Raw genomic sequence first — 12,373 nt, 5'->3', positions numbered from 1 at the left:
TCAGGAACAAAAAGAAACTCCCCATGCCACTAGCAACTCAATTTTTATCAACTGGAAGGATCATGCCAACGACCAGCAACAGATCCAGGTTTATGAAAATGGGGGTTCACAGCCAAATGTCAGTTCACAGTTCAGGCTACGGTAAGGATTTCAGTTATGTCCACACTCAGTTTTCCTATATTGAATTTTAACTACTGACCATAATGGTGGAAACCCATAATACTTGTCTTTCATAATTTTCAAGTAGTTATTAATGGTGAGTTGATTAGATGACTCCCAATGGCAGGAGTCATTTGAAAGTATTTTTATTTGTAGCAAAAGCCTACTACTTAGAAGTAAAACTTAAATTTCTGTTTGCTTTGCTGTTTTAGTGTTTTGTTTTTCTTACCAGTTTTGATAAATGTAATTGACAGTTCATGGTGTTTCATTTTACTGTATTTTATGTTTAAGTTAAGCAGGGACAACACATTCTGTAATTATTTTTTCATTCTTACCTTTACCTGTTAGGTGCTTGGGAACACTAGGCACTGTTGATGAAGACCTGTCATCTCCTGAAAATCTGAAAGGATTCATTGAAATAATAATTCCATTGTTAATTGAATGCTGGATTGAAGCTTTACCTCCACAGCTAGCTGCTTCTGCTGGGAGTGGGGTAGAGCGAGAGCCTCTACAGGTTATGCAGCAAGTCCTGAATGTTATTTCGCTGTTGTGGAAACTCTCAAAGCAGCAGGATGAAACCCATATGTTGGTGAGAACTAATGGATTCTTTTTTATTAGTAATGCCATTTATCATAATTGAGATTAGAAATCAGCTTTTTTTTTTTTAATTTTTTTTTTTTTTTTTTTTTGGAGACAGGGTTTCTCTGTGTAGCCCTGGCTGTCCTAGAGCTCACTTTGTAGACCAGGCTGGCCTCGAACTCAGAAATCCACCTGCCTCTGCCTCCCAAGTACTAGGATTAAAGGCGTGCGCCACCACTGCCCGGCTAGAAATCAGCTTTGGTTGAACATGTGTTTTCCAAAGACTTCCCACAGTTTAACGGTAAACTTTTTTTTTTTTTTTTTGCATAAAAGTACAAATTAAAATAGTTTGTGGGAGGTTATTAAATGGATTTTAATATATTTTTCAGTGAAATACATAACAAAGTTGTTTTGTGAGGTTATTAGCTGGATATAATTAATGTTTTTAGTGAAATTATAATGCTTTTTGTTTTTTAGGATTTATTTATTTTATGTATTTGAGCACATGTAGCTATACAGATGGTTGTGAGCCTTTATGTGGTTGTTGAGAATTGAATTTTTAGGACCTTTGCTTGCTCCAGTCAACTCCGCTCACTCAGTCCCTGCTTGCTCTGGCCCAGAGATTTATTTATTATTATATATAAAGTACACTGTAGCTGTCTTCAGACGCACCAGAAAAGGGCGTCAGATCTCATTACGGGTGGTTGTGAGCCACCATGTGGTTGCTGGGATTTGAACTTAGGACCTTCGGAAGAGCAGTCAGTGCTCTTAACTGCTGAGCCATCTCACCACCCCCTATACTACTTTGCTTATTTGTATTTAGTTTTATTAGAAGTGATTCATAGAAATATTAAAATGTGTTGCTTATAGGCCAGATGCTGTGGCATATGCCTATAATCTCAGCACTTGGAAGGCAGAGATGGGCAGATCTTTGCATTCAAGGTCAGCCTGGTCTACATAAAGTCCAGGTCAGCTGGGACTACATAGTGATACTCTATCTCTAAACAAACAAACAAAGCCAATGTTGCTTGTGGTAAATTGATTAGGAACATTCTTAAGATTTCTCTTGGGATTGAAAAGTTACTTATTAAGGGATTCCTTTTATTATGTCCTGATATCATATGTAGCAGTTGAAGACTGTACTGAAGTCATAGTGATGGTAATGGAATGTACTGTATTTTTGTAGTTCAGGTAAGGTGGAACAAAGCTGTGAGGTTGTTTGCTAAGTAACCATGCTAGAGCACTCAAAGGACAGCTACAGGAGCACTACCTTAAAGCATGAGACAATAGATTTTAAACAATAGATTAAGATGAGCCATTATGTTGTGTAAGATAAAACAAAAGATTTTGAAAAGCATTATGGATCTGTAATTTGTATTAAAATGTGTTTTAAGGGCTTGTTCTATTATTGCTAATCCATCACTATCTGCAGGAATGTTTTTAAATTGCTTTTACAACTAGGGTAGCATTTTATTGATTATACTTTTGAACTTGTCCTGTAAGTAAGTCATTGTACATAATAGCAACAAACTAATCTGTTTTTAAATTGCTTTTACAACTAGGATAGCATTTTACTGATTATACTTTTGAACTTGTCCTGTAAGTAAGTCATTGTACATATTAGCAACAAACTTATCATAATTAGGAGTATAGTTGTTATACTGGGAAGGGAAAGCTTGGTTCTCATGGCAGTTTGTGGTGTAGGCTGACAGAAATGGATACAGCTTAGAAAAGACTATATTTGTAATTTTAGTGGATCTACCCCAATTCATTAAAAATGATGTGCCTTGAAAATTTTCTGATTTAGAATGGTGTTAAAACTTTACTTGTACAATGATCTGTCTTTTACTTTTAGTATGCCATTGGATACATTCTATGAGGTATTACTACTTCATTATAAGACATTATATCAGACACCGTAGTCTAGTAATATAAGTGTATGGGTAAATTTAAAGTAGCTTAGGTGAAATTCTGGTATTTGGTTAATTGGTCTATTAAGATATTTTCTACTTATAATGGGTTTATAAGGATGAAACTCACCAGTCAGTATTTTCATCTGAAAGATGAAGAAAAGTAAAAATTATGATACTTACTATGGCCTTGGGACTAATAAGAAAACACTAGTGAAGAAAATCACTTTTAATGTTTTCATGATATTTGTGTTTAGAACAGGAGACACACAGAATCTGCAAATTGTCTAATTGTACTAGTTTCCACTTCAAATTTAGTGAATATTTAAAATAATATGCTTTGTAACTTTTATCATTACAGGGCTGTCTAGTAGCATTCATTTACATGGGATACTTAAGGTTTTCAAGACTGTAGACTGTTGGAAGACCAGAGTACTAAATTGAGATAATGTATATAACTGGTATAAATAGGGCCAGAGAGATGATTCAGTGGTTAAAATGTTTACTGCTTTTTTTCTTCCTCTTTAATGTTTTTTTATTTTTATTTTCTATGTCTCAGTGTTTGCCTATATGGACGTGGGTGCACCATGTGCCTGATACATGTAGAAGCTAGAAGAGGGTTTAGATTCCTTGTAACTAATGCTGTGGGTATTTGTGAGCTCTTACATGGATGCCAGGAACTAAATTCAGGTTCTCAACCACTGAGCCCTCTCTCTTGCCCTTTGAGTATATAGTGCTGAGGCCATTGGTTTGCTTCCCTTTGCCTGTGTTGGGTAAGCCACATCTCTACTCCAAATGCCTGTAACTCTAGCTCTAGGAAGTTCAGTGCCTTAGGCCTCATGGGCACCTGTACTCATGTGTATAAATTCACACACAGACACCTACACATACAAGTAATTAAAGCAAAAATCTTATGTGAAGGGCTGGTCAGTTTATATTGAAAGAATGTATATATACATATGTATAGTCACACATATATTTATGGTATTAAAGATGGAACCTAGAGCCTTAGCTGTACTGCTGGGTTGTTCTTCTCCAAATATTTAAAAACATCTTGCTAAACTTTAGTAGCTTGTAAGAAAGAGCTCTTATTTTATAAAGAAGTATAAAATTTTATCTGCATAATGACATTAAAAGGCATTTTAATGTTGTACTTTACCATCCCCACTGCTCCTCTTACTTACCTTCAGTGATAGAATAGTAGAATGTTGGGTGGCTGTAGAATGATTTAATCTTTAGGAAGAAGGAAATGACATTCCTTGACCTCTGAGCATAAATCACAGACATAGGCCAAATTTTAATTTTTTTATTTTTATAACTGTAGATTTTTCTATTGATAAATTGACATCTGGATCAATCTACCTTTACATATTCTAATTGCTTAGGACTGCTGGAGCCCTTTCATGCATTTGATTTACTCGTGTTTACAATACAATTAAGAAATTTAATTTGGGTGGTGGTGGCAGCAGCGCATGCCTTTAATCCCAGCACTTGGGAGGCAGAGGCAGGCAGATTTCTGAGTTTGAGGCCAGCCTGGGCTACAGAGTGAGTTCCAGGACAGCCAGGGCGATCCAGAAAAACTCTGTTTCTAAAAACAAAAAACAAAAAACAAAAAAAAATTTAATTTGTGTTCAAATGTTTTGAAATAATTTGAAGCTTTGGTCTTTGCTTCAAAAAGAAATCTCAGGGCACTTTATGTCATAGTGTAGTGATTGAAGATGTGATCTTATTAGAGTTTCTCACTTCTCATGTATATGCCTTTAATGTATACCTAGTTTTAGGAATGCAAATGAGAATATAATTTAACATTTTTTTCTTTTAGGGTCCTATATTGATAGTGTCAGGGACAGTGTTATGATCACTGTAAATGTTTTGTAGCTTACATTTATATTTTAATGTTTGCTTTACTTCTATTTTTTCTGTTTCATTACTGTTAACTTCATGAAAATTGGAAGTTAAAGCCATGTTTTTTTTCATAGAGGATCATTATAATTTAAAATTCAAGCCAAACATAAATGGGATACACCTGTAGTTTCAGTCTTAGGTGTCTATTGTTGTGATGAAACCCCATCACTAAAAGTGACTCGGAGGAAAGAGAGTTTATTTTGCTTAAAAAAAGTCCCAACTCACTGTTCATTGGAGGAATTCAGGACAGGAACTCAAATAGGGCAGGGACCTGGAGGCAAGAACAGATGCAGAGGCCATGGAGGGGTGCTGCTTTTGGGCTGCTCAGCCTGCTTTCTTATAGAACTCTGGGTCATCTGCTCAGAGGTAGCACCATCCACAGTAGCCTGGGCCCTCCACATCAATCAATCACTAAGGATTGCCTATAGCCTGACCTTATGGAGGCATTTTTTAGAACTGAGGTTCCTTCTTAGATGACTCTAGCTGTGTCAAGTTGACTTAAAAACTAGCCATCTCACCCAACATCTAAGTTCCAGACTATTCTGGCTTATGTAGTAAAAACTGGTCTTAAAATAACTCTAGGGCTGGACAATGAGCAAAGAACTTTTTGAGTAAAATGCTTGCTGCCCAGGCATCTTGAGTTTGGTGTCAGCACCCATATAAATGTCATGCGTTGTGACACATGCACTTAGAATGTGCATTCTGGGACAGTAGAGACAGGTAGATTCTTGGGGTTCCTTTGCTACTCTAGCCTGTTATTTGAACTCCAGACCAGTGAGAGACCCTGTTTCATAAAAACCAAGATGAATAGCTCTTAAAGAACAATACTTGAGATTGACCTATGACCCCTGCATAAGCATGTACATACTACACTACACACATAATTCTTCAAATTTACTGGCCACTTTTTTGCCCTTGGGGTTTGGGAATCAAACACTAGCTATAGTTTTGAGTACTTGATAGTGTGATAGATGACTGCTGTATTAGATGGGATGTGTACAGAATAGTTCTGTTGCAGAAGTCTTGAATATTACAGTGCTGTTCTGAACTTGGGAGACAAAGGTGTAAGCATTGTTGATAAGGTGCTTGTTCATGGTGACATTGATGGTAATATAGAATGTCAATTCTAGAAGTAAAGCATACATGAAAACAGGTGGGGAAGAGCAAGAGTTCAGGCTGTCAGGAAGTATTCTGAAGATAAGGTGTTTAAAAATGTTAGCTTAGTGAAAGCAATTCAGAATTTTTCTCAAGTCTCATTTACTCTTTGTCTTAAATAACTGATAAATGTAATACAGGAAAAACCAAGTGCCATAATGATATGTGAATAAAATTGGATGGTCTGATCTTAAAATTTATTTATGTATTATGGTATTTGCAGAAGTAGTCTTACAATGGGACATAAATAATTAGATATTGAAATAATTAAATTTCTGCTTGATTTATTAGTTACATTTTGTTTTGTGTGTTTGCTAATCTCAATTTTGTTTCAATAGGAGTCATGGCTTCGAAAAAATTATCTTACTGATTTCAAACATCATTTTATGAGTCATTTTCCATATACCTTAAAAGAAATAACCAAGCAACGGAAGAAAGATACAAATAAAAGGTATTTCAATTGTTTTCCACTGTGGACTTAAAATGTTTATTTCCTAAAATTATTCGATAGTAGCTTTAACCTGCAACTTACTGTGAGGCATTTGTATCTAAATTTTTGTGAAAAGAAAGAGAAAGAAGGAAAGGCAGGCTAATCTTGAACAAATCACTAAGCCTCAGGACTAGCATTTTGTTTCGCTTTTGTAAGTGTATAGATTTTTGTCAGGTTACATAAATAGGAATTGAATAAAAATTGTTGAGGCAGGTAGCTTATTAAAGTTCATATTTTTGTTCTCATATGTATACCAGGAACCTGATAATGAAAGAAAAGAGAATTGGAGGAAATCAGAAAGGGTAATAGGAGATGGAGTTTAAAAATAATTAAGACTAGAAAATATTTAAGTCTTCAGATGAGAGCAGATGTGAGAATAGGTTGTATAATAAAACTTGACAAGCTAGTACAAGCTGGAATAGTAAAACTAATTGCCTCAGATGAGCAAACACTTGAAAGGGAACTTAAGATCTGTCAAAATATTCTTAAATATATCAAAGGGCGAGACAGGTGGAGAAGCACTGAGGCTTTGAGCAGAGTTCAAGGACTTTGCTCAGAATTAATGTTATTGATTGAATTTTGCATGGATTCACTTAATAATTGGCTTATTATAAACAGGTTATTGTAGAGAAAATATTTTAAAGCACATTCTTCGCTTTCCTAATCCTTTAAATGCTAAGCAAATACGTCAGTGTCCCTTTCTTTTTCTTGCCTTTCATAAAAATTTAGATACAAATCTCACACAGTAAGTAAAGTTGCAAATTAAAACTATTACCTAATAATTTTAGGAGCTAATTTCATGAGTTTTTAGGTTCAGTGAAAGATCTTGCCTCAAAAAGAAACATATAGGGTCCAGAAAGGTGGCTCGCTCATTGGATAAAGGCACTGTCTGACTACTTGAGTTAGATCCCTGGGATACAAATGATAGGAGAAATTAGACCCTTACAAGTTGTCCTCTAACCTCCATAAGTGTGATACCTGTGTGCCCACACACATACACAACATAAATAAATTTAAAGAACAAAACCAAATAAGTTGAAGCACCATCAAGAAAGACCTTGGGCCTCCAGATACACATTTGAAAGGAGTGTGTTTTACTTGGTGAAAACAAATGAAATTATTTTAATATATGGATTATAAAACTAGACTATTGCTTACCTGGATCAGTGTCTTATATCGTGCACCCCAGTCCCACTCATCTCCCCATCCATTCATACCTGTGATCCCCACGTGCAACTTCCCCTCTCACAAAATAAAATAAAAAACATCTCGTTGTGGAAGCCGTACTGTGTTGCAGTGTGTACCACAGTATGCCCTTTGTCCACACAGCTTTACTTGCAAATGTTCATTGCATTGAGCCATTGTTTTGTTCGAGGTCTCTGACTTCTGCTACACCATCAATACTAGAGCCTCACCAAGACTCCTTTTAGATATCCTGTTGTTGCCCTATGTCAGGGAGATTCTGCAGTTTCAGATCTGCACACTAGCAGCACTTCAGAAATGAAGTAGCTGTTAAAGGTGGGCCAACTCAGAGCCCTGAATCTAATCCTGGGTGGTAGCTGAGTTGGTCAGCCTGCCTGCTTTCTTGTATCCACACCATGAGGGTGAGCTCTCTAGCACTGCTCTATCTAGCTTACCGGATACTACAGTTGTCAAGGGCCAGGGCCAGCTCTCCCTCTCTCATGACTTTGAGGCCAGCTCAGTTTTTTACAATTTTTAGTATTTATTTTTGAGACAGGGTCATACATACTGTGTAGCCCTGGCTGACCCAGAACACTATATAGACTATGCTGCTCTTGAACTTGGAGATATCCCAAGTATTGGGATTAAAGGCATAATGCTACTGCCTTTATTTTATGCATGAATAAATTATGATGAGAAATTTGTGTTTCTTTTAAAACATGGTTAGTGTGAAATAAAGCAAATGTAAATATTACTTTAATGTCCCACCAAATGCAAATACTTGCTTTTAAAAAAATCTTGAAGTGAATTAGGATTTTTCAGTCTTAACAAGTCTCCTAGAAAGTCTTAAGATTCTAGTGACATGTTAGGTATGGCCCTTTGCCCTCCATGGAACAGTAACACAGTAATGGCCAATGCCATAGATGCTCTAATTTGGGTCCTTTTTTTACAGACCTATGTACAGAACTATTGTGTAAAGTTGCCTAGTATTCTATCAGCTTGGAAATTATGAATACTATTTAAAAAACCTTTTTATCTATTGATAAGTCTGTTTTAAGTGCTCAAAAAGCAGGTGTAGTTTATAGATCTGTGTGTGTTTGTTTTGTTTTTAGCATCAAGCATTGCACAGTTCTCTCCAATAATGTAGATCATCTTTTACTGAACTTAACGCTGTCTGATATCATGGTCTCGCTGGCAAATGCTTCAACTTTACAGAATGATTCCAGTTGGATAGAAACAATAAGGAAATTTGTGACGGAGACCCTTAAAGGTGGCACTAGACTGAACAGTAAACAGCTGAACAGATTGCTTGGAGTCTCATGGAGGCTAATCCAGATGCAACCAAACAGAGGTAGGTGTTGCAGGAGAGGAGATCTGGGTCTAGCATAAATGGGATTGCCGTCCCTCTATATAGTTGTGCTGGTTACATTCAAGCTGTTATAAGGCAGCTAGCCTAAGCATTATGAAGCTGTCTGACTCCTCTCTTAGAGTGGGCCAATTCTGAAGCAGATTGTTAAAGATGTCTACCTGCTTGGATGTGCTTATACCTCTATTATCTAGCTTGAAATTAAGTTGGTTTTGAAGTGAGTTACTCTTTTTTTTCCTGTTCAAATAAAAGCTGTCCTGTTCAGTGGTCTTCTTATTTTATTTGTTTTTGTTTTTGTAATTTTATAGGTTTGTTCCTGAGGAAAGTGATAATGTAATGTCTGGTGGTTTGACTTTTGTGTATCACACTGTTGCTAATATGATAATCATCAGTTTATTTAAAATATCTTTACTCCAGGAACAAAGTAGAAGTACTGTATATGTGGAAGGAGTGTCTGTTAATATGCAGAGTTGTTTTCTTTCTGTCCTCAGATGCTACAGAGAATCTCATTAAGGCGGTTTATACACTGTATCAACAGAGGGGCCTGCTTCTTCCAGTTAGGACTTTGTTAATCAAATTTTTCAGTAAGATATATCAGAAAGAAGAACTGAGATCTTACAGATTGAGGTAAAGATTTTATATTTACCCTTAATTTTTTGCTGAGTTATTTTGCAATCTGTGTACTTCAATATGATTAAGTCTTTGGAGAAAGTCTATTTGTCATATTCAAGAAGTGTTAGGAAATTTTATCAAGAACTCTTCATGCTGGGAAACCATACCCATATCTGAACAGACTAAAATAATACAAGGCTGAAGTCGTTTTGTGGGGAAGCAATGTACTAAATTCATCTGTTTGTTTCATATATTGAATAGTAGCAAACACATACTAAACAGCTTGCATAGATATAACTGGTGTCCCTTTTCATTTAAAAATTGGAGTAGTTTCTTAATTTAGTGAGTAGAACTGCTACAAAAGGGACACCAGCATCTTACCTGCTTTCAAATGCCTTATTTGTGTATCACTACTTTTAAATGGTTACATTCAAATAGAAAAAAAGATTGGTTTGGTTTAAGTTAATCTTTGTATATTAACATTTTATCTTGTTCTTCTTTGGCCTCCTTAAGATACCGAAGCAGAGTGCTATCCAGTTGGCTAGCCAGCTTACCATTGCAGCTCTCTTACCTTGGCTCCCGAAACCCTGAACTATCCACACAGCTTATTGATATTATTCATACTGCTGCATCACAAGCAAATAAGGACTTACTGAAGAACTTACAAGCCGCTGCTCTACGGATTTATGGTGAGTGAGTATTGAGTGATGGAGGTCAGCCTTGATCTAGTTCAGCAAGGAAAAGGGATGTTAAAGGAGAGTTGGAGTTTTTAAGATGTGCCTTTCTTTTGATTTTCATTAGGTTAAGTTATTCAAAATACTAAACAGTAAATTTCTTTTTTTAAGTGTATTAGAATAGTTTTTACCTTGTATATTCTCCTACTTGTTTTGTTGTTGCTTGGAAGATATGTTTGTTTTGGACAGGGTCTCAAAATGTAGTTTAAGCCTCCCTGTCTCTCTGCCTTGAGTACATGTCCTTCTCTGCCCAAGTTGACCTTTTGCTTCTTAACTTATCTTTAAAACCCCATAAATTTAACTAATAAATTCCTTTGAAAATCTTTCCAATGCTTTGATGGCAAGATAGTTCTTGCCTTATTTAATCATGAGTGTCTTAGATGACTCCATATTAATATTCTATTCATTTCTAGAACTGACTACTAGTGTTTTGAAAAATATTAATAAAAGCTTAAAATGTATAATTCAGTAAATTCCTAAATATGTCTCTTAAGGTGGTACCATTGTTACTATATTAATTCTAGAACATTTTCATCACTCCCAAAAGAAACCTGTTTTCATTAGTCATCCCATCACTTAATCTTTCTTTACTTAAGCTCCTGACAGCAGTTAGATTTTTTTTTTTTGTCTATAGATTTGCCTATTTTGGACTTTTTAAAAGACTTTTTAAAAATTATTTTTAATTCTGTGTCTGTGTTGGGTTTATGCCTGAGAATGCAGGTGCTCTTGGAGTCCATAAGTATCAGATCCCCCTGGAGCTCCCTGATCTGGTCCTATGGAAGAGCAAGCACATGCTCTTCACCTCTGAGCCTTTCTTTCCAGACCCTTTGGACAGTTTAAGATGAGGATTATAATCTAAGGTCTTTGTTCCTGGCTTGTTTCACTTAGCTTAATAGTGTCAGGGTTTATAAATGTTGCAAATATTAATACCTTATTCTTTATTACTGCTTAGTGGTGTTCCATTGTGTTCATGTTGGACTTATGGACATTTCTGTGCTTTATGGGTTGCTAAATATTGAGCACAGCTCATGTGTGTTGATGTATACACACATGGAGCTAACAAATTGTGTTAAATTAGGTTCATGTATTTTTAGTGAAAATGTTTGTGTTTACTATTGTGCTTTGTTTTTAATCTTTTTTCATCCCCATCAGATTTTTTTTTTTCCAAAAAACTTCTGTGAAGACTTTTGGATGTTATAAAGTTAATAGTGTAATAAGACTAAATAAATGATTATGTCCAATATTTTTCTTAAACAACTAGTTTAGTAAACCATGCCTGGTGAAAAACTACTGTATGTAATTGTTAAAATTGGGATTAACATAATTTGTCCAGCATAATTCATTAGAAGTCATCAAGCTGCTTTAATAATTTAATGTATGTGTGTCTTTTATAGCTGACGTTAATATTTTCCTACCCCACTAGATCCTCAAGAAGGCGCTGTGGTAGTTCTTCCTGCAGAGTCTCAACAGCGTTTGGTTCAGCTTTTGTATTTTCTACCTACCCTGCCTGCTGATTTGCTTTCTCGGTTAAGCCGGTGTTGCATAATGGGAAGACTCGGCTCAAGTTTGGCTGGCACGCTTATTGGGATACTTTACATGAGGTATCACTGAAGTGAGCTATATTTTAAGTGCATCATTCGTCTCCCTTCATTTCTTTTTTTTTTTTTTTTTTTTTTTTTTTCTTTAAGACAGGGCTTCTCTGTGTATCCCTGGCTGCATTGGAACTCACTCTGTAGACCAGGCTGGCCTTGAATTCAGAAATCCTCCTGCCTCTGCCTCCCAAGTGCTGGGATTAAAGGTGTGTGCCACCACTGCCCAGCTCTCCCCTCATTTCTTATGGGACAGAAATACAGAAGGCTTTTTTGTTTTGTATTTTTTTAAAGATTTATTTATTATTATACATAAGTACACTGTAGCGGTCTTCAGACACACTAGAAGAGAGTGTCAGATCTCATTATGGGTGGGGATTTGAACTCAAGTCCTTTGGTAGAACAGTTGGTGCTCTTACCTGATGAGCCATCTCACCAAGTTTTGTATTTTTTTGAGATCAGACATTCTCTGCATAGTCCTGGCTGTCCTAGAACTCACAATGTAACTCACACTGGCTTCGAACTAACAGAGATCTTCTTGCCTCTGACTTAAGAATGCTAGGACTAAAGGCGAGTGCCTTTTATACTGTGGACACCTTCATTTACTTTTAATGTAGCTATTAGAACTTTGCTAATACTATTATTAAGACAGTTTGTTGATACTAAAGCTGATGCAAGTTTCTTGCTTTGTA

At 35.9% G+C, this 12,373-nt stretch overlaps 1 protein-coding gene across 1 annotated transcript in view; it reads left to right on the top strand.

Annotated features, from left to right (window-relative positions):
• Positions 1 to 6: 6 nt before the first annotated feature.
• The window catches only part of Tex10 (testis expressed 10), a 35,931-nt gene continuing 23,564 nt past the window's right edge, over positions 7 to 12,373 (top strand). The window contains exons 1-7 of the mRNA XM_031377366.1: positions 7 to 141; positions 508 to 748; positions 6,047 to 6,159; positions 8,493 to 8,731; positions 9,238 to 9,373; positions 9,872 to 10,047; positions 11,516 to 11,693. Coding sequence (XP_031233226.1) covers positions 677 to 748; positions 6,047 to 6,159; positions 8,493 to 8,731; positions 9,238 to 9,373; positions 9,872 to 10,047; positions 11,516 to 11,693 — 914 coding nt within the window. The 5' untranslated portion in view covers positions 7 to 141; positions 508 to 676. The remainder of the gene's footprint in view (positions 142 to 507; positions 749 to 6,046; positions 6,160 to 8,492; positions 8,732 to 9,237; positions 9,374 to 9,871; positions 10,048 to 11,515; positions 11,694 to 12,373) is intronic.

The sequence above is a fragment of the Mastomys coucha genome, unplaced genomic scaffold (genome assembly GCF_008632895.1).
Source record: "Mastomys coucha isolate ucsf_1 unplaced genomic scaffold, UCSF_Mcou_1 pScaffold18, whole genome shotgun sequence".
Taxonomy (NCBI): domain Eukaryota; kingdom Metazoa; phylum Chordata; class Mammalia; order Rodentia; family Muridae; genus Mastomys; species Mastomys coucha.
This window is presented reverse-complemented; position numbering and strand designations above follow the sequence as displayed.